Below are 23,117 nucleotides of genomic sequence, written 5' to 3' on the forward strand. Positions count from 1 at the left end.
TTTCGCAGGGAGTACTGCTTCATGGATCGAAGGTCTTACGGTTATCAAACAAGAAGATCGTGGGGAGTCACAACCGTCGAACTCCAAGACGGTGTCTGGGGGCGGTCAAAGGTGATGGCATGTAAGAATAGAGACTCGGCATCAAGGGGAGGACCTTCCGTGAAGGGACTCAAAGCTTGATACAAGATACAAGGCGTGATAAAATAATCAAGAGTTACCTTTGGTCCCACGAAGAAAGTATGATCCGGTAGATGTAAGCAATTTGTACAATCCATGTAACGGAAATGACCCTAAGGACGGAATATCCATACGAGCAGTTAGGGGCATTTTGGGAAATGTGTAATGGAGGTGGGGGAGTATAAATACTCCCTCCTTTTATGGTAACCGGATGATTTTTTAAAATTTTAAAAGTGCATATAAGGTTATTCCATTGAGTCAGAACACTTTTTTACTTTTCTGTTTGGAAAAATATCCTTCGGATCCCAACACATATCTCACTCTAGGGTGGCCCGCATGCAGAGAGAGGCACAATCTAACTTGTATGCCTCAACTGCCAACAAAGGACGGGGGTGTAGAGCTTGCATGGCAGAGAGGTTGCCACGCAAGGAAACAGACCAGGGTCCTATTTAGGATAGCTTTTCTGAGAATCAATTTTCAGATAAGAAGGATTTTCTGAGAAGCCGCTGCCTTGAGAATCTGTTGTTTGAAGAAGTTGGAGGTTTGGCAATCCTGATTTATTTGGTAGATTGTCCATCCTAAATGTAAATTGACCTATATGCCTCTGAAATTAATGATAGTTCATTTGTTTCATGAAAACTAAAATTTTGAAGAAAATTCATGAAAACTAAAATAGCTCATTTGTTTCGCGAAAACAAGCACAAGCCAATCTGGACACTATTTTGGCAATTTATAAAATATAAATTCGGTTACAAAATGTGTACAAAATATTAGAATGAAAATACCATCAAATCAATGAGAAATGGAACAAATAAAAAAGAGTATGACCTGGAGGATCTTTCAACTAAATCGTGTAGCCGAAATTACTTGTCAGGTCCAAATTACATGTCAACCCTTTTTTCCATTTACGGTTCTAACAAGAATTGACACCTAATTGCATATACATGTACGTGCACTCCAGGGCGTGCTTTGCTTCTGCTGATCAGGCCTCTGCTTGCCATGGTCTCTTTCTAGGCTGCTACATCTTGGCCATACAAGAGGATGGAACAGAGCCCAGAGAAAAAGTAGCGAATAGGAACCTCCCGTTAGACACACCCTCAAAAGAAAAGACCCCGACCCTCACATGGTGTATTTTTTCCTGTACATGCTCTCATTTTGGCAGCTGAAGTGTAAATGCAAGATCACCTCCTCTCACTGCATGTGGGCCAACCGAGAGATACATAACAGGCGTTTTGAGAATTGTGCATTACCTCAAAGCAAACTACAGCGGAGGCTCAATATATACGAGAAGGCTTCATTTTAATTGCCATGCAATTGCACAATAGGCAAGCTGCGGAAGTTCCTCATCTGCTCATTTTCTACAGCAAAGCACCTTATCAAGCCCAATTGTTTCCTAGAATGATGATATGCTAACAAGTTTGACAAAAAAATAATTGTAAAGAAAAAACTGTTAGTTTCTGTAGTTAGCAAATAGTAGTAACAAGGTCAGCAAAAAATGTATGAAAACTTACAAGGAGCTCAATCAAATTTTATTACCAGCCATGTGTTTGCGCGAGGGATACATCACATGCTTGATGCAACTGAGGAGCAAAATTCCTTAATGCCCAAAAAATACTACAATTAAGTATCTGCACAATGAACTTCTATTGCAAAGAAGAAACAGATGCGATATAAAAAAAAAAGAAAAGTCTGGTTTACATCCTCGAACTATCAAAAAATCCAATTTTCAACCTTTAACTACAAAATCGGATAACATAGGCCCTCCAACTGTCGAAACTCGACAATTTTGGTCCTTTGGCTGGTTTCTAAGGTAGTTTTTTATTTTTTGAAAATTAAAAATATTCAAATTTAAACTAAAAAATTCATAATTAATTCATTTTAAATAAAAAATACGAACTGGGTATCAAAAGTTTCTAAAAATATAACTATCTATTGGCATTCTACTTGTTAGTTATTTGTATCCATTTTTTATGTTTATAGTATTTGGTTAATTGTAGTTATGCCTATTATTTCAGAATAAATAAGATTCAAATAGAGAAATAATAGATAGGTTATATTTTTAGAAAAAGTTTGGTACTAGTTTCATATTTTTTAATTTAAAATGAATTAATTTTGATTTTTTAGATCTAATTAGAATTATTTTAATTTTTTTAAGAAAATACAAAACCACCTTTGAAACTACCAAAGGGCTAAATTTGCACGGTTTTAATAATTGGATGGCCTATGTTACCCGGTTTTGTAGTTGAAGGTTGAAAATTGAACTTTTAGGATAGTTTAAGGTGTAAACCGGACTTATCAAAAAAAATTACCTCGTTGTTAAAGTTAAAACGGAGCTGATGGGTATAAAATCCACTGCACGAGATAAAAAAAACCAGTGAATAACACCCTACTACGCTGTTTTACCTAAAAAAACGGGTACAGATCAAAACTTTAGCATACATCAAGAGGGCACTCTGAAGTCCTACAAGAACCAATATTTTACAGTCATCTAATCGAATTTAGTCATCATGGCACTGATAAGGTGATTAGTCGAGATTAGTCGTTGATTAGGCTGATTAGTCGAGCCTAGTCATCCTGTACATCCAGGACCAATGTGACCGATATGATATGTATACTATACTTTACATAGTAAATAGCAAGCATCAACACCATAAATTTTGGTGGGAGCTCTTAGGCGGAGGGTATCTCCTAGCACAGGGGATAATAGAGCTCCTGGGCAGCAGGAGCCATGGAGCTCCTGAGCGTTTCATTAGCGGCGGCGTGCTCCTGGTGGCTGGATGCGCCAGCGGACACGCCTTTGGGCAGGTGGCGGCATGTATTTTGGCGAGCGGACGGTGGCGTGTCCACGCGTTTGTTCCTGCGGACGTTTTGGGGTAAGATGGCTTGGCAGCACTTGTAGCTGCGAGATATGTACTCAAAACCTAATAGGCCTAATTGCCAGCCTAGTAGCCCACCACCCACTAACCGAGGCCCATGATCAGATTCTCAAATCTAATCATTTTCAAGCCTAGTCGGACAACTAATCATGATTAGTCGACAACTAACCGGACGACTAGGTTTCTAGTCGCTCAGACCTAGTCGCTAGCCCTTATCGGTGGCAAGGCAGCGATAAGCACGACTAATCACGATTAGTTGGACGACTAGAAAACATTGACAAGAACACTAGAAAAAGTTTTATTGTCTGGTTCTGTATACCTCTAGATTGAAAATATATAGGGAGGGCATATAATGTTTAGTTCTGTATCAAACCAACATATAACAAGATTTAGGATTTCATAAGTAACTCAATAAGAAAAATATCTTTTGACTCGAAAAAGCATAACTATAGCACATATATCAATACAAAGAAAGAAGCCTGCTTTTAAGTGCAGAGGAGATTATAAAATAGGCAAGCTAAGGAAGCAACCCCACTGGTCAACTTTTACTGCAATGCACTGTATCCAACTGAATTTCACCCCCATAGTGATCAAACATTAACCGGTTTGCTAAATCAAGAATAATATAGAAAGCAAAAAGGAAACGCTAGTCACTATAGTAAATAAAATTGTAACAAGTTCAACCAAAAATGCATAAGAACTTATAAGCAGCCGAAATATTAATTCGAGCCTAGTCAAAGCAGGAGAGAATGCATCATACTATTGATTCAGCTGAGAAAAAAGCAAGATTCGCTACAGTACCAAAATATTTCAGCCGCAACTAAGTAACTACATAAACTTTAAATGCAGAGAAGTGCCAGGAGGGTATGATATGTTGCAGGATATCAAATTCTTGCCTCATTATTGAAGTTACAACTGAATTGGTGGGTTACAAAATCCATTGCAAGAGCTAAGAAATCAGTGAATCCCAACTTTGGGGTTACCTAAAACAAATTGGTACAGATAAAAACTCCAAAACATCAGCATCCCTCTTGAGGGCTCTGTAGCCCTACAAACACTACAGATATTTCTATTGACTGTATAACAAACCTTTAGTAGGCTCACGAAGATATGCATCCATATCATATCCTACAAGATGCATTCGCCATGCAAGTGCCTGCGCGTCCTTTCTTCTATGACAGATACAAAGATTCCTAAGTAACCGGTTGCCAACAGGTTGTGACATAATGAAGCGTTTACTCAATGTATAGAGCATAACATCAACTGCTGCATTTAGATTTCTTTCCCAACATAGGTATTTGGTAAGAAGGGAACAGCAAGCTGGTGTGACATCAATGCCTAACCCCTCAAGTATACGAAAAATCTTGAGGGCATCATCTATTCTCCTTGCTTGACAGAGGCCTATGAGCCAAATGGTGTAAGGACTTGAGGTTACTGAACCATGCTCTTGGTCTATCTTGATTAGCTCCCTAACTGCTTCGTCCAGGGAACCATCTTCAAACTTTTTCCGGGCACTAGCAATAACTTCATCTTTGGCTGAGAGATTGTACTTTTTGGGCAGGTGATCAAACCATAGGTTGATTGCTTGTGATAATTTCTGCTTCCTGCATAGTGATTTCATCATGCTATTGTAGATTGGCAAACTAGGGGTGCCACCACTCTGTAACATGTCCTGGAACAACATCATTGCATCATTATCTCTGTGTGCCCTCAACAGTCTATCAATAAGAGTCCCATAAGTGAACTCATCAGGAGTGAACCCCTTGAGTTGGAGCTCTTTGAAGAGCCTAAGTGCTCCATCAAGATTCTTCACTTTACACAGTCCATTTACCATTGTGTTATATGTGACAACATCAGGAACTACACCACTGTCTATTATACCTCGAAGAAGCTTGTAAGCTTTCAGCACCTGCCCAGACTGACACATACTGTCAACCAGCTTCTGCAGGCTCTCGCTGTCCCTCACCTGGTTTGCACCAAGTGTCAGTCGAAGGAATAAGGAAGGGTTATTTCCCATCTCCATCTTATAAAAAAGCATTCGAGCTTCCTCAAGCCTGTGTGCCCTGTAGAGCCCATTGATAAGCACATTGTATGTCATAACAGTTGGATGGCAACCAACTTTCCCCATCTCATCAAAAACCTGCAATGCCTCATCTACAAGTCTTTTCTTGCACAGCCCACATATCATGATAGTGTGTGTAGTGGTGTCCATGACCACATTATTCTGCACCATCTCTGACCTCAATGAGCGAGCTCCATCAAGATCACCAGCATCACAGAGGGCCTTCAGCAGCGTGTTATAGCAGAAGGTGTCAGGAGTAAAACCTTTCTCTTTCATCTCATCAAGAAACACGAAGGCATCCTTGATTCTTCCAGCCTCTGCACAACCACGAATCATTACAGTGTACAGGACAACGTCCGGTGAGACATCAGTCTGTTCCAACATCTCCTTGTACCACTGGAATCCCTCGTCGTGCCGTCCAGCCTGGAACAAGCCGTCAATCAAGCAGCTGTACCCCTTCAAGCCAAGCACAAAGCCCCCAGTACCACGGAGTACCTCAAGCCGCTGAATGGCCTCATCAACCCTACCAGCCTTGCATAGCCCGCTAAGGAATGCATTATAGGTGACCTCATCGGGCGGACACCCTTGGTCTTTCATGAAGTGCAGCAGGTCCTCAGCTTCCTTGAGCTGCCCGGCATTGCACATGGACGACAGTAAGACAGTGTGCGTCTTGACATCAGGCACGATCCCCCTCTGGAGCATTTCATCGAACAGCTTGAGCGCGTCCGTCGCAGTTCCCCGCTTGCAGAGGCCATCCATGAGCACATTGTACGTGGCCCTATTGGGCGGGCAGCCGGTGCTGACCATCCTGTTATAGAGCGCCAGGGCAAGGGGAACAACACCGCTGTCAACGAGGACCCTGAGGACGGCGTTGTAGACGAAGGCAGTGGGGCGGCACCCGAACTCGCCCTCCATCCGGGAGAAGGCGTTGATCGCCTCGTGGTGCCGGCCGGCGGAGGCGTGGGCGAAGACGAGCGCCTCGAATGCGGCGGCGGGGGGCCGGAGGCCAGCGGCCTGGGCGTCGGCGATGGCGTCGTACATGGCAGCGTCGGCGTCGGTGGCGAGGAGGATGGGGACGACGGCGCGGGAGTGGAGGAGCGGGGAGCGGAGGCGCGGGGAGAGCGCGGAGAAGAGGAAGAGGCGGAGGCGGGATGCGGGCGGGAGCGCGGCGCAGAGGAGGGCGTCGGCGACGGAGTGCGGGGTGAGGCGGCGCGAGAGGAGGGAGAGGCATGGGAGGAGGGCGGGGAGCAACGGCGGGAGCGTGGAGAGGAGCGCGTGGAGGGCGTCGCCGGCGTCGAGCTCCGCGGCGAGGGGAGGGGTGGAGGTGTGGATGGGGGCAGGGCCGGAGAGGAGGGGGAGGGGGAGCGGAAGGAGGGAGCGTGCCGCCGCCGCACATCTCATAAGGTCATCGAGGTGGATCGAGGCGGACAGAGGAGGAGGCAGATCGCGGCGGCGGCGGCGGCGAGAGCAGGAGAGGCAGGAGGGGTAGTTCGGGCGGCGAAGACACGGAGAGGGAGGGCTTCGCTGTTCGCTGGATGAACTGGTTTTACTGGATGAATTTAGCTGTCCTCTTTTTCTTCAAAAATTGACAGGGAAAACAAAATCTTCGGTAGACGTGATAGAATCTTGCACTCTCTCTATTTCAAAATATAGATCGTTTTACTTTTTTAATTTATAGTATTTACTATATATTTAAATATATTGTATGTTTAAGTGTATAGTGAAATCTATGAACTTGAAAAAATTTAAATGACCTGCATTTTAAAACGGCCAAGTGAATTGACGCCTTCGGTAGTACCTTCGCAAGCGTGACTTTTTCTATTGTTGATTTTTCCAAACGGTGCAATGCAGGCACACACAACTAGCTAAGTTTTAATGATAACGCAATAAGAGGCCTAAGTACAATAGTACTTAAAACTAGAATGGAAGAGCTCCATGCATGACGGTCGTTCTTGAAAGTACATTTAGCGTACTTTGTAGGTTTTGATGATTAACAACACTAATGAATTCAAGAAGTTCATGAAAAGGTGAAAGCTGCAATGATAATGTTATATTGACATCGGCAACCTAGAAACAAAGAAAAAGACATCACATAATTTTTTTAAAAAAAGATGTTAATAGATTTTGATTTAAATTATTAATATAGCACTATGAATATAATAGAGATGTAAGGATGATAGTTTTAGCACGCCTCGGGGCTTTGCTGGATCAAACGTTGAATAAGTTTTGCCTTTCTTGTTTTAGCAAATTCGACAACAGAAATTACTTTCATACACCTACAACTTAGTACAGGCAAGAACCTACTGCTGGATTAGATTACTGATGAAATAGACGCTGATGAATAGACGCTGGAGTACCTAGCTACGTAGAACCTACTCTTTACCAGAGTCCGAAATCTAGAATGGAGGTGATTGTGGCATGATTTAGATCTTATAATTAAGTACAACTTTAGTGACTACATGCTCACTGGGGCCACCTAATTATTCACTTCTTCGACGAGTCTGGACATTTGGATTGAGTGAATGTTACATATTGTGATGGCGATAAAAGGGGAAGGTTGATATGGAAATGGTGTGCGGCACAATTTAAAGACAATAAAAGAGGTACGGTTGCTAATAATATCATGTTGAGTGCACAAGTCCATATAGTAACAAGGTAACATAAATTCCCATCATTCTTCATGGTGACGAGGGCACAACTTGCATTACTTTGAAACAAAGTTGCATACAAATACCTTCTATCATGGTCTTTCAAAAAAGACTTTCTTCCATATCCTTCTGGTTAAGTGGTCAAATCTATAAGTCTTGGTTGAAAAAGTATTTGGTCAATTACTTTCATGTTTATAGGGCTGCTGCTCAGGTTAATGACAATGGTAATCCAATTAGGTAGGAATTATTGTTAAGCATGTCAATACTATTTTCTTATCTTTTCCACATAAATAATAATGACCTATATCAATATATTATTATTGGCAACAGATGCCTGAGCCTTATTGGTATTATTCTTCTACTGCCATGCACAAGTTTCAACTCGGGAAAAAGTTTTTAATTATCATCGTAAAGCACCTCTTGAGTTTAGGGATGGCAATCGGGTCCACGGGTTCGGGTGCCCGTCAGGTTTCGGACCCGACAGGGGTGGGTGTGGGTGCTGTTTTACACCCATGGGTCTGCCCGAACCCGACCCGTTTACTTTCGGGTGTGGATTCGGATTTTAAATGAGACCCATGGATGCCCATCGGGCGCCCGAAATTCAGCCCAATACATGTTTTGGCCCAGCCCAACAAACCTTCACAAACCCTAACTCCCTGGTCCCTACCCCCCTGCCCCCTGACCCCCTCGCACTCGCAGCTGCCCACCGCCCAGCCGCCACCCGCCTAGCCGCCCCCCCCCACCCCCCCCCTGCTCCGACGGCCCGCCGGCCCCCGCTGCCCTGCGCCCGGCGCCCCCCCCCCCCCCCCCGCTCCGGCGGGCCCCTGCTCCGGCCCACCCCCCACGCCCGGTGCCCCCCTGCTCCGGCGCCCCCTGCTCCGGCGGCCTCCTGCTCTCCCCCCCCCCCCCCCCCCCCGCTTGCATATTTGATTGCAAAACCTAATGGGCACCCGCACCCGATCCAAAACCCGACGGGTTCGGGCGTGGGTGCAAAATTTCACCCATGGGTGTGGGTGTGGGTTTAGTTTTCGACCCGATATCATTTTCTCATGGGTCGGGTTTTGGCTCCACCCGACCCGAACCCGACCCGCTGCCATCCCTACTTGAGTTGATTGTCAGGGTCCTATATATCATGGAGCCGTGAAGTAATATGATGTGCTTGTTAAATTTAAACCATGGTACCTTGGGTAGTTTTTTCTTTTTTCTTTTTTTGAGGTCGTACCTTGGGTAGTTGGGTGACCTTCTATCATGTTTCATTAGCCTTCGTGGATAACTTATCATATAGATATGGAAATATATCCTGAAAACAACCTATAATGTAAGTGAAAGGGTTGTTGTAAATATAGTCCGAATGTGCTTGTTCTGTGATTGCTCTGGTCATCAGTTCTCTTTTTTTGTTATGGGTGGCCGTTGTCATGAGATTACTGAACAATTATGTTATTATGTGGTTCTATCATTGCTTCAATTTTCTGAAAAATCTATCTTGGTGTCATGCTAATTGCTTGCTCTGTCAACTCCAAAAATGAACAAATAAACTAAGACATATACTAATCAAGGATTCTAAGGAAATTCTCACATTAGTCGAAAATTCTCTCACACACAATTAATCAATACCTATACTAACACGGAGTCGTGTCAATCAAAACTCTCTCTCACTCTCTCTCTCTCTAATGAAATAGTATACAGTTATGGAATCCATCTATTCAATTCTTTTTTATGGAGCAACAATAGCTGATAAAGAAACAAAAATTGCCAACTTGAGTTGGGTGAATGGTCGGTATTTACAAAGAATGATATTGCATCCTTTGTTGTCTCTTTGTGGAGAGATTTTAAATCTGTGGGGCATGACAAAAAGTTTTTTGTCAAGATATTGTGTTAGCCGATCCAAACAATCATTTGATGCGTGGGAATCAAACACTTTTTTGTTGAAATCTACATGTTCATGTATTAGGTCCAGTTTTCTCAAAAGTTTTTTATTTAATCTAATATCACGTTTAAACCAAAAATAATTTGTTGCTGGTACAAATAGAGTTGTGATGAGATATATAATACAAGAGTATATAATACAAGAGAAGTAATCGTGATTTCTAATTCTGTCATGTGCATTGACCTTTTCTTATTTCATTATCATACGTGGCATAAGATATTACAAAGCTTTTTGAGATGGTTATAACCAGGTGTCACTTGATAAGGATGCATCTTGCAGGAGAACCTTCGGCACCGCGCAATCTTAGTGGCAAGCAATGCAAGGCATATATTCCAGGGGTAACATGCTCCAGATTTAAGGCTTCCACAAGGATGACCTCCTAAAAATCGACATATTATTATTTGTAAGTTGTAAATCTCAAAGTAAGAAAATGTATATAATTAAGCACATAAGGTTAGTAATAACTGGGATTACTAGAAATAGGGCGTATAAGATGAAAATATTACCCTTTTCTCAAGAAATACTAAATGAGCTGGAATGCATTCGTCAAATGCACCTACAGACAAGTAATCAACTCCTGCATAAATTAAAGGATGTTACACTAGAGGAAGAAAAAGGGAAAAAGTAGAACAAAGCGCTGAAATTAAATACTTTAAATAATCTTGTACACATTTGTCTTACATATATGTTTGGTATCAAAAGGACTTAGTATTTCATTATTTGTGTATACCCAAATCTCTTTAATTTGTCCTCACTCTTATTATGTTCTTCGTTTAAATATGTTTCTTCTCCTCTCACACTAATAAATCAAAATCTCCAACCATCTATGCAATTTTAGTTTCAAGGTGACTTGCAGAATTTGTACCAACAAAAGAAAAGGATCGCATAGTAAACCAAATAAGCCGGGTGCTAAGATGCCACCAAATTAACTTACTCTTAATAAGTAAAATTGTATCACAATTTTGTAACTTACATAAGCCAGCATGATCTATATGAGTGAGCTCAGATCGTTCACAAAGCTAAGATCATAATCTCTTTTTTTATTACTGTTAACAACTCACAGGACGACATTATAAGACTGGACATAGAAAACACAATGTTCAAGTCTTTCATGTATAAAAAGTTTTTGAACTATATGTTTAAAATTGGAGTAGTTAATCTGTTGACCTGTTTCCCTCGCAAAAGTGTGTTTTTTGTGCCCATTAAACTATATTGAGGTGAAGAAATGGTTCAGATAATGCATATTTTAGTGACAAAGAATTTTTCACTAGTCTGACCTTCAATGTTTATCGATCAAAATTATCCTTAATTTGCATAGGCAATAGCCAATGCCTATAAATTTCATTATATTAGCTAATGCTTTTTTGACAAGACCTATATTTTTTTAAAAAAAAGATCAATAGAAAGATTGTTGGACGACCATGAGTGGCCTTCCAAAAGAAATGGACCTAACCTACCAACTAGTTTGATGTCAGTATTGTCGACCAACCATTGTGCACCATCCTTCATGAAGCCAACATAACTTGTATCAAACTCTTTCTTCCACATAAGCTTTCTGCATAAAGAATACAGTTCTTTTATCACCCATGAATACAGAACCTTTTTAACATAGACATCATCTCAACTGCTGAAAAATAAGGGAACAAAACCATTTATGAAGAAGCTATCTCAAGATTATTATGTTGTTACATTCAGGGAATCTTAATTGGGGCATCTTTCCTCAAAATGGAGCTAATATAATTTAGGTTGAAAGTGTTATTATACCTAATATCACAATTTACCTTCACTATTTAACTAGCCTTGCAAATTGAAGGCCGTTGTGTTCGCATGTGCCTATGGAGTAGAAAAAATACCTGTCGGTATTTAAGGTTCGGAACAGTACACGTCGAACACCTTTAGGAATGTGAAGGGATGCCATGACATCAGCTACAATGGGGAGAAAAAATAAAGTATAATTTTGTGAGTTATATTATATTAAACTGATTTATATTACTTTCTTATTTGCATTGCGAGTTTAATGTGCTAACCATCCTAGAAGTTCACATTTTTATAAGTTCATATCGCTTGGGAGGGGTGAATGGCTCCGGCACCACAGACAATTAGGTAATGTTTATTTGGTTGTATATAGTGTTGGCCACAATTGAAAGTACGGGTCTTTATCTGCCATGAAAAATATGGTGGTATACATGACGATCAAGGGAACCATTTATCACAGGACCGCATCACATTTTCAATATTATTTACTATTTATTAAAAAAATCACCATTTGTAGATAACTAAAAGGTTTGCAAATATATAATGAAGGATGGACTTGCTTGAAGAGTGGTTGGGCTTGGACGATAAACTTCAACAAGAGTCATGCATGGTAATTAACGTACTAATTTTGCTTAGTCTTAATATATACTAAGCTTACTAATTTGTTTAGTGTGCGCAAGAAATAGTGATGGTTCTTGGCTGATTCTAGTTTACCTGCAAAATTAAAGTATTATGTAGTAGGGGAGTATTTACAACAATAGTACGAGGAAACGTATAGTATGTATATGCTGGTTCAGTATGTTCTGTCTATGTGGTTTACCTGTTATGTTTTTATCTCTGGGAACGTCAACCATTAACGCTGGTCCTGCACACCCATTCAATTTTAAAAAAAAAACAAGTTCAATCACATAATTAAGTGTTCTTCTCAAAAAATAATTCAGATCAGTTTTACAAACTTTGGACAAAGAGAGACCCTGCTGCTTAATTATGCTGAAAGGTACAAAATAGTACATGCGAGTACTAGTTGAGATTGCTGTGATCGAGTTAGTTTGGTACCATTGAGGACGGCGAGGTCGAGCGTGTCGACGTCGAAGCCGGCGTCGTAGTAGTGCTCGAAGACGTGCCCCGGCGCGTCGACGTGGGTGCCGGAGTGCGCGGTGAGGCGGAGCTCCGAGAAGTTGGCGATGTCGGAGCCGTTGCGCATGGACCGCGCCAGCCGCAGGAACTCGCCGGAGCCCTCCGCCGACTCCCACGCCGGCATGTCCGCGCGGTAGTAGTGGCTGATGTCCACGATCCGGCCGCCGTCGAACTCCTCGCGCCGCTCCGGCGCCGGAAGCACAGCCACGCCGCATGCCTCCTCGGTGCCGTGCGCGTAGCCCGGGTGCGCCGCCGACTCACCGCCGGCGGCGACGGCCGCCGGCGGGAGCAGCAGCAGTAGCGGGAGCAGGAGCAGCGGCGCGACCTCCATGGACAGGAATGGATATGCCTTTGGAACTGCAGTTGACACGTACGTGTCAGTAACCCAGCAGCTGAATTAATGAGCACATTTCCAGGGAGTGATTGATTGATGTGCCGTGGAAGTCCAATGTTTCCACATCATTGCTTACGATCGCGTGGTACACTAACCTTTTTTAGTCGCCTATTGAAAATGTGGCAGCATGGATCATATATTATCCACAGCCTTTAGCTATTTTTTTATTCCAAAGTAGTATTCCATGCAGATCGTTTTGACAGATGCATAGAAAAATTTGCATATCTATATTTATCAAATGATCTATAATTTAGTATAATTTAGAACAGGGAAGTACAATGCAAGTATTGACCGGTTTCATAACTACTGTAGAAAGCAATTGCATTTCTAATGGCTCACCTCACTTAAAAGACCCCGATCATTGCCCTCAATTGATCCATGCCAGGGAACATAGTTTCTACCACCACGCCCACCATACAAGGGTCCTGCTGTGTTCAACATTATTAGCCTAAACTAGTATGATGCTTGGATTGCTTGCTACCAAATCAATCATGCCAAAAATTTCCTTCTTGTGAATGTGACGTGTGGGCCACGTGTTTTCTTCAAAACACACTTAACAAGGGTCTTGAATTATATGTTTAGTTCTAGGTAATAAGATGGTGCTGACAAATTATAAATTAGACTCATGATTTAGCACAAATAGTCATTTGAAGGTTGGTTATCAAAGAAACAAAAGCAGTTAATGCAGGAGGCCAAGCCAAAACGGGGCTGACGGTTTGCTCACCTGAACGAAGCAAGAATTACACTGCTGGTGCATTGTCTGGACAATTTTTTTTTCCTTCCAGCACAAGGCTAAAATTTGGCATCAAGCCAAATGAAAGGTAAAACTACTGGGCATGGCCCAAATTTTGGCTTGGCACTTGAGGGCTTCAAACCAAACACACTTTTAACTGAACTTGGTCACAGATAGAATATAGAATACTCCTCGTCATGGCGAATGCGCCTAGAATACTTCAATATGGTGTGCCTGGATTCTTAGGTCAAACCACTTTTAAAATGTGAATGACTCGAAAAACGGCGCACCTGCTCGACATCAAGTACCAGATTATGCTTCGTTTTTAGTTGTATTCCTGTTAGCAAACATTTACATATTTCTGTGGACAGTGCCATGATTCACAACCTACTGCCGAGAACTTCCTGAAAAAGAGGAATATGAAGCTAAAAGGAGCCCTCCACAACTGACAACAATTGTGGACTGAAAACGCCCACCCTCCAATAATGAAACAGACCGCCAGTGCTAAAATCATGTGAACATCATACAGTATTTAAATGAACTGGTATCCTAAATCATCTGTTCTTCTTGATGCACAATACGTTTGATCAATATTACAAATACATCTTGTTTGCTTTCAACCCATCAACATCATTCAAATGAATTTGGGGCCAACCAGTGCTGAATCTAATTTTTTTTTCACCCTAACCGTTCCAGAAGACCTATCAGTCTGATCCTTCTCTAACAATCATCAATCTAACAAGCTCCAATTGAGCAAAGTGCTCTGTTCAGCATGCAAAACTTGGCCAACCAATTGAAAGCTTATAACAGTTGCTGTAGATGGCATAAGATTGTAGAGAAGAGGCAAACTTAACCCAAAAGAGGCACGTGATAGGTCACAGATTGAATATCTGAATAGGCCAGCTGCGCTTCCTGCCATCTGAGCTGAATGCTGTGGTTTCAACTGATATGTCTATGCTACGGTGCTCAGATGCCCTCACAATGCTTATCCGGGATTTGAGCATTGTGGCTGGGCACCCATCTGTGCCGACCGATGCAGATGAACCAAGGGTTGATTCCTCCTTCACCATTGCGATGGGCTCTTCAAAGGTGAAGATTGTCTGTGACCAGTGAGTTGGCGTAGAGAAGGGAGAGGTAGAGAGGACAACAGGCTTCTCCTTGCAGAATCTGTCGGTAAACCCTGTGTCGAACCACAAGACAATGCCGTAACACCAGGTTACTCCAGGTACAACAGTACCACTCTCACTGAGCCTCAGCTCAAAGCTTGCAGTAAAATCCATCTCACTTTCCTTCATAGTTGCTAGATCAAAGGACTGCACAGAAGAAACAGAAGCAAGATGTCAGACTACAGACCCCCTGAATTTGAAGTGGCATTTAAGCACATTTTACAGAATACTCTAAATCTAAAATATCATAAGAGTACAACTGGAAAAAATTTACAAAATTACCATTTCTTGTCTATTCATAAGAGTTTCACAAACTGCACTTATATTAACATAGGTAACACAAAGTAAAGTTGAATCATTTTCACAAAACTACACTTTTCTTGTCTATTCATGTCAAAAGAAAAAAAAACTAACAGTGGTGCTCATTTCATTTCATAACTACACTTTTCAGGTCTCACCATGATCAGAGAAATGGTGAAGTTTAGTTGTCTGAATTTGATTCACAAGAGTGTCATTTTGGCGAACAAGGTTACAAGGCTATTAATAAAATTGTAGTTTTGTAAAGCTACAAGCCAGTTTTTAAAAACTGTAGTTTTGCGATAATTTTTAGAACCTTAAGAGTAGTTGTTTGAAATTTGTTCTATATAAACAAAACCATCACAGTAAGGTAGTTAATACCCAGATTGATATCTAGCTCTACATCCATTTGACAAACTTCAAAATAAGGATAATCAAGAAGTACAACTAAGTAGATATATACAGTTACAAGAACTTACATGGAGTACAGCAGTCTCTGTGACAATATCCTGAGAAGCCACTACATCAACTACAGGAAATCGAGCTGAAGTTGAAGTTACTTCTTTGCCAATGCATGACATATCAAAGCCATATACATTTTCCCAAAATGGCAAGCTAGTTCCACCTTTCCCAAAACCAGCACCAAGCTAGAGGATGAATCAGATGGCACAAGTCATCAAACAGAAAGAAAGAAGGGGGCAAACGTCAAAGAATACAAGCAAGAAACTAAGAACTTACAATCGTTGCAGTATCTGGGAGAATAGCACCACCAGGTTTTAGGAAATGATCACGTGCATATAGGACTGAACTCAGCATGGATTCATACAACAGGCAATATCCCATCCATTCACTGACTAACACATCAAAACCATTTTGTGGAACTAGAATTTTCTGAATTAGCTCTTCAGCCTTGGTATGCACAACGTTTATCACTTGAGCACCTTGCTTTTGTTCTGTTTTCACATTTTCATCATGCAACAGACCATTATTCTTTGCAACCTGCATCATGCAATACCTATAAGATAATCATAGTGCAAGGAGGTTTATAGTTCGATACAATATTGAGGGAAAAAAGAGACATACTTGGGTAGCCACAGAAGCCATCTTTGCACTCCCATCAACAGCAACAACTCTAGATGCACCAGCCTTGGCTGCAAAAAGACTATGGTAACATATCAGCAGCTACCCATGAAACATTGAAAATTCATCATGCACAAAAAGCAGTCATTTTTATGATCAACCTTGCACTTCATAAATATGGCCACTACACAAGATGCGGTGCTTCCACTCATACAGGTCATGACAAGAAAAGTGGTCTAACTTTAGTACTTCTATCACATAACATGATACACACTCATGAACTGAACCAGGTTTGTCAACACCTTACCTACCTAGGACCTTAACGCACAACCAAGTCAAAATTATCCATAACCTGTCAGTTAAATAAATTGGTCCCAAGTGTCCAACAACGAATTCCTTACAAACTATTATCATAGTTGTTGTATCTCTCAGATTTGAAATATGTAGCCTATTTGTTTTTACAGGATCCAAGACTTGCAAGCATGGAGCTTCATGGTTAAGATAAACTAACCCAGATGTGCATAAGTGTTCGGCATGCAATGATCACATGGTAAATGCTTAGATACCTTAGAATTCCTGTGCCACAACCAACATCCAGTACAGCTGCTCCACTTAAAAGGCTAGGATTGCCTAAAATAGCATCTCTGTAAGCATCTGTTCTCACCTGAAAAAGGTTATTCAGAGCATTCAGTGTTTTTCAGACCGCACATATATATATATATTGGAAATGAACAGACAGACATTTGACAGGATCACAGTGACCACATATGCAGAGAGAGTTACCTTATCACCGAGCATCTCTCTGTGAATACCAAATGAACTGTAAGATCCAAAGTAGTTATCATCCACAGTTTTGATTGCCTTGGCATTAACACTAGCGCGTGCAACCTTTAGTTGGCTATCGTTAGTCTCATGAGCAAGAGACACCCTGTCCTCCCCTTGTCTACTCCCAATAGTACACTCTTGCTCAAATCGAGCACTGATATCAGAACCATTTCCTTCCGGTAAGGTGCTCAGCTTGTTCCCCAGTGGTTCAGCTAAAACCCCATCCCCTGCTGAACACTGTCCTCTTTCTACGGATGTTCCACATTCCTCATCCTCCTCGTCATCCATGGACAAACTGTGCAAAAGGGAGTCGTCCTCCATGAAAGGTTTCAAGTACACATCGTCCTTCCATGGAACCTTTCCCTCAATTCGGTAATTCTCCAGTGCGTGTAAGTGGCTGCAGAGTTCGATGTTGGACGAGAATGCTTGGCCACAGCTCCAGCATTTATTCTCTGCAACCTGCAAATCAACAATGGCATCCATAATCGGTGGACAGTGCAGCAAAGCACCCACGGAAAGAAACAAAATTGCAACTTGAACCAGCTATTCATGCCGTCATACAGCAAATTAATAAAACAATTAGCTAAAAATACTGCTGCAGGCATTGAGGTTGCCCGAATCGATTGCTCTGAGAACAGGATGCTGCTGGCACACCTTGGAGCGGACGAAGTTGATGAGCTTGATGCACCCGTAGAAATCCAGCCCCAGCTCCTTCACAATCCTGTGGAAGTCGAAGCGGTGCTCAGCGGCGCAGTGCTCCAAGAGGGAGCTATCGGCATCGAACCGCGTGCTGCAGAACAAGCATAGCAGCCAGCCGCCAGCATCGTCGCCGTCGGAGCACCAGTCATCCCACCCCTCCTCTCCTTCCTCTTCTTCTTCCTCCTCCTCCTCGTCAGACCTTAGCCGCTCCTCCGCCTCATCCTTGCCTGCGAGGCTACGCTCCATTGCCTCGCGGCTTGCTCCCTGGCGCACTTGCTCGGCTCGTCGCCTCGCCGGTCGCCGCGCCGCCGCTTGGTGTTGGTGTCTCGTTGAATTAGGGTTTTAGCATTTTAGGCAGAGCAGGGTTTAGGAGGACTACTCGTTATAGCAATTGGGCCTTCCTTAGTTGCCATTTGCCAGCCCGGCCCACCTCACATGCTCGACGTCTCAACCCAGTATGCACGCGTTCGTTCTTCAACAAATAACGTTTCTCTTTGGCATTTCACCATATCATGTCGATTTTTAGGGGGTCTCTTTTTTATCCTTGCTTGCAGTGTTATAACAATCGTCAGGTCCATCCTCGAAAAAAACAATCGTCAGGTCCATTGTTTTTTAACAATTTTAGTTTTGAATTATTATTTCTTATATCATCTTATCATCGTACTCATATAATTGATTTTAAATTGCACTTGTAATGTACTCCCTCCATTCCAAATTATAGATTTTTAAAAAAATCTAGATACTCTCTCTCTTCTAGAATATAACTATTTTTAGATTTTTCTAAGTCAATCTTTTAAACTTTGACTAAAGATAGTAAAAAAATCATAAATATTGACAATATGAAAATTCTATTAGTTTATTCATAACGAAACCAACTGCCGTAACATGTAATATTTTCTGTTTAAAAGTAATTATTTTTAGAAATTATTTGCTAAATATGAAAATATTTGAATTTGACCAAATCTAAAAGTTGTTATATTTTGGAACAAAAGTAGTACATAGCTTTTTGCTACGTATGTAAACATAGAGTATATCTAGGTGCATAGCAAAAGCTATAAATCTAGATTTGCCAAAACAACTTACAATTTGAAACTGTGAAAACATCTAGGCCCCTTATTCAAGTTTTGGTAATGAATGGCAATAGTTGTAGACTAACAAATTTTTTGAGAAAAAATGAGTATAGGTTGGTCCGAGAAAAAAGTGAGAGAAAAGTGAGCTTACATCAATGCTATGAGAAAGCTTAAAATTGAAAGTGAAGGATGAGCTCAAGGCAAAGTTATATGATTGATTTTTCTATTTTTGCCGATCATAAGGTAATTAGCAGATGAGAAATGACTGGATTAATAGGATAGATAGCCATACTATCAAAAGGGATAAATGTGCATTTGTTTGACAGTGCTATAGTGCTTTTTTGCTCAAACACCTGCATTGCATGCATAAGGGCTAACAACTTTTGAAAATGGCAACTTGTGTTTCAGATGAGTGCTCTGATATGTTGATGCAAACACAATGTTCAAAATAGCGGGCTAAGGGCTTTAGTGGTAAGTTTTTCCAAGGCTAAGAAAGACTATAAGCGAGCATAGCCCACACTAACCTCATTTAGTGGTTTTGCAAATTGAGTTTAGAAATTTGAAACTAATTAGACAAGCACAAAGTTCTGCCATCTGCTCTGCCTCTGACAATGCCTGTAGGAGCAAAGGGAAGAACATTAGAACATAGGCCGTAAGGCTGAGAAGAGAGAACTAAACATGCGTAGATGTTACGCCTGCTGGAACATGCTGTCAAAAATTGTTGGCCTTCATCTTTCCCAGCAGCAGCAACCGCAGCTTGTTGTGGGCACCGCCGCCACTAGAAGTGAAAGTGCATCTAGATTCCTAATGAATTTTTGTGAATTGAGTAACAATGCGATTAAAGGTCTAACATGATTGTTAAAATAGTTGTTGAGCATGAATTTAATTGAGAATTAATTCATGGTATTGGCTCATGTGATATGCAATCAAATAAAGCGATATACTGAAGAATGACAAGCAATATGAAATGAGAAATAGAAACAAATGGTTCTGGATATCTATAATGGTTTTTATCTTTTGCTTGGTTTATGAAATATGGTTTGCTAAATATCTATGATTGCAAAAGCAAGACAAGTATACGAAGACATGGATTTAAAGTAGGTTATCCATTATTGATGGTAAAATAAAGCTAAGCTCAATGAAGGCAATATAGGATGAAGAAGTTAAGCAAGTGACTATGCAACGAGATATTAAGCGAAGGTTGATCAAGTGACGATTTGGATCATGAGATCTTTGATAGGGTGAAGTAGCTAGTACTTGAAGGATTTTGAAGCATCAAGTCAAGTCTTGGAGAGCAAAGCAATTTGAAACATCAAGTTATTATTGATTCATATGGTTGAGTGACTTAGAGATCAATACAAGAAATATTGACCATAAAGGTTTCTAAGTCACTAGCTCAAGTTGGATGTGCTCAAGATAATAAACAATTTTGGAAGTCCCAAGATTGAGAAAAACAAAGTTAAAAGGATCTTGGTAATGCCTAGAGGGGGGTCAATAGGCGTATCTGAAAATTTCTAAAAAATCTTCATAGCGGTTAAACCTGACGGAACTTCCAACGCTGTGTAGGAAGTTCCGATGGACTGGAACTTTCAACACTGGACTGGAAACTTCCGACAAACAGGAAAGTTCTTAAATGAAATTTAAAAATAAACTTGAAACTGAAGAATCTGACTAAATCAAAGGTTGGACAATGATACTGGGAGACTTCTGCAAGTGATCTTTACAAGTACAACAACTTGAGTATGTAGATCGGGACAAAATAAATTCTAGGTCAACAAGAACAAAATAAATGCAATAAACGCAAGACACAAGAGATTTATTACCGAAGTTCACTCCCACTAAGGACGATGAGCCAGGACAACTCAAATGCAAGAAGGGGAGGATGATGAGGACATCGCCACCAACGATACATCCACACCTACAGTAGTTCTACTTCGCCAACACCACTTGGTCCTATTACTCGCGCTCATGCTCATCGGCTTACCCATCAAGTAAGTTCACTCTTAAACTCAGGTTCATCATATTTAGACAATGGAGACACGTGCACTCTTGTTTTACTCAGGAACAATGGATTGGATCAAAAGGGAAGAGGCATCGCACGGGCTGGATTCGGACTGCAGGATAGACACGACTTGTGACGGCCGCATAACTTCATCCAGACTCCATTTTGGTCATTCAAGTATTTCATGGAAAGCTTATACAATATACTTTCCAAGAGATCTGGAATCACCTCCATATCTGTTCGAAGTCAACCGCATTCGTCGATTTACTACAAAGTCCTTTTCAGCCACGGCGCTGCGTCACCCTATTTTGGCCCAATGAGCCGTGTATCAAGTTGAGTCCAATTCGGACACGTCCTAGGGTTGGAACATGACCCCAGCACCCTTGTGGTCATTCTCCCACTTCTTTATAACCTGTAACCGCTGCCAAGAACACTCGGGTTTTGTTAGATGCAAGTTTAGCTTTTGCTACTTCCTTGTAGCCGCGTGTGCTGATCCAGCCGCCCATCTACTTGTTTTCGGAACCCCACCACATTTGAGATTCAGTTTGAGACTTTCAATTACATCTCATATTTTCAGTACTTGCTCTATTTGTTCTTGCTAATTCTTTGATTGCTTGTAGGACGAGTGCCCTAGTGGCCGGGTGTCGTGCTCCATAAGATCATGGCAACCATAGGAGGTGGTGTATCGGTTGCTAAGGCGCAGCATCCTTGGAAGGCTGTAGTCGGGCCGTGAACATCGTCTCCTCCATCAATCGAGTTATCCCACGCCTCTCATTGAAAGATCAGGAACAAACCCTAGTGGATTTGCATCATAGTCTACTAGATGAGTCCAATTGTACTGCGGATCAGTTCATCTAATTGGTGGCTGCTTCCGAATGATAATTCTCTCAAGATACTCCAAGGACTCTCCTGCATCTGCCATATGAGAACCCAGAGCTGAGGCACACTTTATGCGATGACGGGTGCCTTGACCTGAAGTTCCTTGTGGGTTTGGCCTCCCACGACCACAAGATTGCTGATGAACTTTAGCAATTGCCTTTCTCTTTCCCGTGCACTGAGCAATGGGAGATGCTTCTTCGGTTGTCTGTGAATTAGATGAGGGTGATGATTCAATTTCTAGAGATGTTGCCCTCTATTTTCCTCTCTTTTTCACGAGCCATCCGATGAACAAATGAAAGGAATTAGGATGGCATGAATGGATGGAATCAAATAAGCCAGAACTGGGCAACTTAGGCGCCTGTCGGAAGTTTCGACCCCTGGTCGGAAGTTCCAACAGAGCCCGAGCCAGCCCAAGGAATCATGAATCAAGAGATTTAGCCCACCAACTTTGATAAGATCTTAGTCACGAGTTCTAGGAAGTATATGGAAGCTATCCCCTAAAGGAAATCATCTAACTCCTTCGACATTAAGAGATCGGGCAACCGAATTTTTGAATGATTTACCTTGAAGTTTTCCTGCGCAAATCGGAAGAAAGATAAAGGGGATCAGATCTTTCGAGTAGTGGAGAATCCAAAGAACTCAACGGCAATGAAATCCAACGGTCAAATCTTGAGTTCCCCTCGAGGAAGTGAGTGGAGAGCAGTGGGGGCATCGGTGGCTTTTGGAAGAAAGAGTTAGGGTTCGAGGGGTTATCAACGGATATATATAGGTTCAAGTGTATTGTCGGAAGTTCCGATGGGGCATTGAAAGTTCCGATGAGAATAAAATTCGAACCCGAGGACCCTCGGTCGGAAGAATGCTGATACTTCCAAGGATCGTTGGAAGTTCCGACGTTGTGTCGGAAGTTCTGATGAAAATTAATCTAGCCTCCTGAGAACCCTTGATCGGAACTTTGGTGAAACTTCTGACGGGCATCGAAAGTTCCGACGGTAGCTTGCTTTCTCCAAGAAGATAGATTTTGAGATTGAATAAATTTGGAGATTCTGAGAGATATGGCTTGTCGACATATGAGACAACTTGACACTTAGTGATCAGCCAAAATCAACAGTACATAACTATGATCACAAGAGTCAAATTTTGATCTAAAGTTCAAATTCCAAATATTTAAAAACAACTCAACACAAGTAAAGTTATTTTTCCTATCCAGGTAACAATCAAGTATGTGCAACAAGTCAAGCCAAGTTATAAGAATTTAAAATATTTAGTTTACTCCTCAAAGCATAAAACCTTTGCTCATCTAGAGGCTTAGTGAAGATATCGGCAAGTTGTTGTTCGGTGCTCACGTGACGTAAAGCAATATCTCCCTTAGCCTCACGATCCCTTAAAAAAT

The 23,117-nt window shown here is 41.6% G+C and overlaps 3 protein-coding genes across 4 annotated transcripts; all 3 read right to left on the reverse strand.

Annotated features, from left to right (window-relative positions):
• Positions 1 to 3,920: 3,920 nt before the first annotated feature.
• Positions 3,921 to 6,641, reverse strand: LOC112883310 (pentatricopeptide repeat-containing protein At1g79540). The gene has a single exon (XM_025948592.1). It carries the CDS (start codon positions 6,514 to 6,516, stop codon positions 4,123 to 4,125), a length of 2,394 nt encoding a protein of 797 aa, XP_025804377.1. The 5' UTR covers positions 6,517 to 6,641; the 3' UTR covers positions 3,921 to 4,122.
• A 3,083-nt stretch (positions 6,642 to 9,724) lies between these two features.
• Positions 9,725 to 13,428, reverse strand: LOC112883446 (cyclase-like protein 4). 2 transcript variants are annotated; one of them, XM_025948745.1, is made up of 7 exons: positions 13,316 to 13,428; positions 12,502 to 12,931; positions 12,266 to 12,310; positions 11,544 to 11,616; positions 11,148 to 11,245; positions 10,197 to 10,267; positions 9,725 to 10,069 (listed from the first exon to the last, which is right to left on the reverse strand). In XM_025948745.1, exons 1-7 carry the CDS (start codon positions 13,415 to 13,417, stop codon positions 9,944 to 9,946), a joined length of 945 nt encoding a protein of 314 aa, XP_025804530.1. In that variant the 5' UTR covers positions 13,418 to 13,428; the 3' UTR covers positions 9,725 to 9,943. The 2 variants fall into 2 exon arrangements, with proteins under 2 accessions (XP_025804530.1, XP_025804531.1); XM_025948746.1 differs by lacking the exon at positions 12,266 to 12,310.
• Positions 13,429 to 14,192: 764 nt separating this feature from the next.
• LOC112879284 (probable protein arginine N-methyltransferase 3) lies at positions 14,193 to 18,113 on the reverse strand. The gene is made up of 7 exons (XM_025943495.1): positions 17,732 to 18,113; positions 17,036 to 17,536; positions 16,819 to 16,916; positions 16,256 to 16,334; positions 15,911 to 16,171; positions 15,652 to 15,819; positions 14,193 to 15,022 (listed from the first exon to the last, which is right to left on the reverse strand). Exons 1-7 carry the CDS (start codon positions 18,020 to 18,022, stop codon positions 14,585 to 14,587), a joined length of 1,836 nt encoding a protein of 611 aa, XP_025799280.1. The 5' UTR covers positions 18,023 to 18,113; the 3' UTR covers positions 14,193 to 14,584.
• Between the last annotated feature and the right edge of the window lie 5,004 nt (positions 18,114 to 23,117).

The sequence above is a fragment of the Panicum hallii genome, chromosome 2, assembly GCF_002211085.1.
Source record: "Panicum hallii strain FIL2 chromosome 2, PHallii_v3.1, whole genome shotgun sequence".
Lineage (NCBI taxonomy): Eukaryota > Viridiplantae > Streptophyta > Magnoliopsida > Poales > Poaceae > Panicum > Panicum hallii.

Bases quoted from the DNA above. Each gene is read 5' to 3' on its own strand.
- LOC112879284 (XM_025943495.1), bottom strand. From the start codon at position 18,022: ATGGAGCGTAGCCTCGCAGGCAAGGATGAGGCGGAGGAGCGGCTAAGG. The intron at 17,537-17,731 runs GTGTGCCAGCAG...GTTGATTTGCAG, and splicing joins TCAACTTCGTCCGCTCCAAG to GTTGCAGAGAATAAATGCTG. The intron at 16,335-16,818 runs GTATCTAAGCAT...ATGTTACCATAG, and splicing joins TGTGGCACAGGAATTCTAAG to TCTTTTTGCAGCCAAGGCTG.
- LOC112883446 (XM_025948745.1), bottom strand. From the start codon at position 13,417: ATGTTGAACACAGCAGGACCCTTGTATGGTGGGCGTGGTGGTAGAAAC. The intron at 12,932-13,315 runs GTGAGCCATTAG...GCAGTTCCAAAG, and splicing joins ATCGGGGTCTTTTAAGTGAG to GCATATCCATTCCTGTCCAT. The intron at 10,268-11,147 runs GTAGGTTAGGTC...TAATTTATGCAG, and splicing joins TACTGACATCAAACTAGTTG to GAGTTGATTACTTGTCTGTA.
- LOC112883310 (XM_025948592.1), bottom strand. From the start codon at position 6,516: ATGAGATGTGCGGCGGCGGCACGCTCCCTCCTTCCGCTCCCCCTCCCC.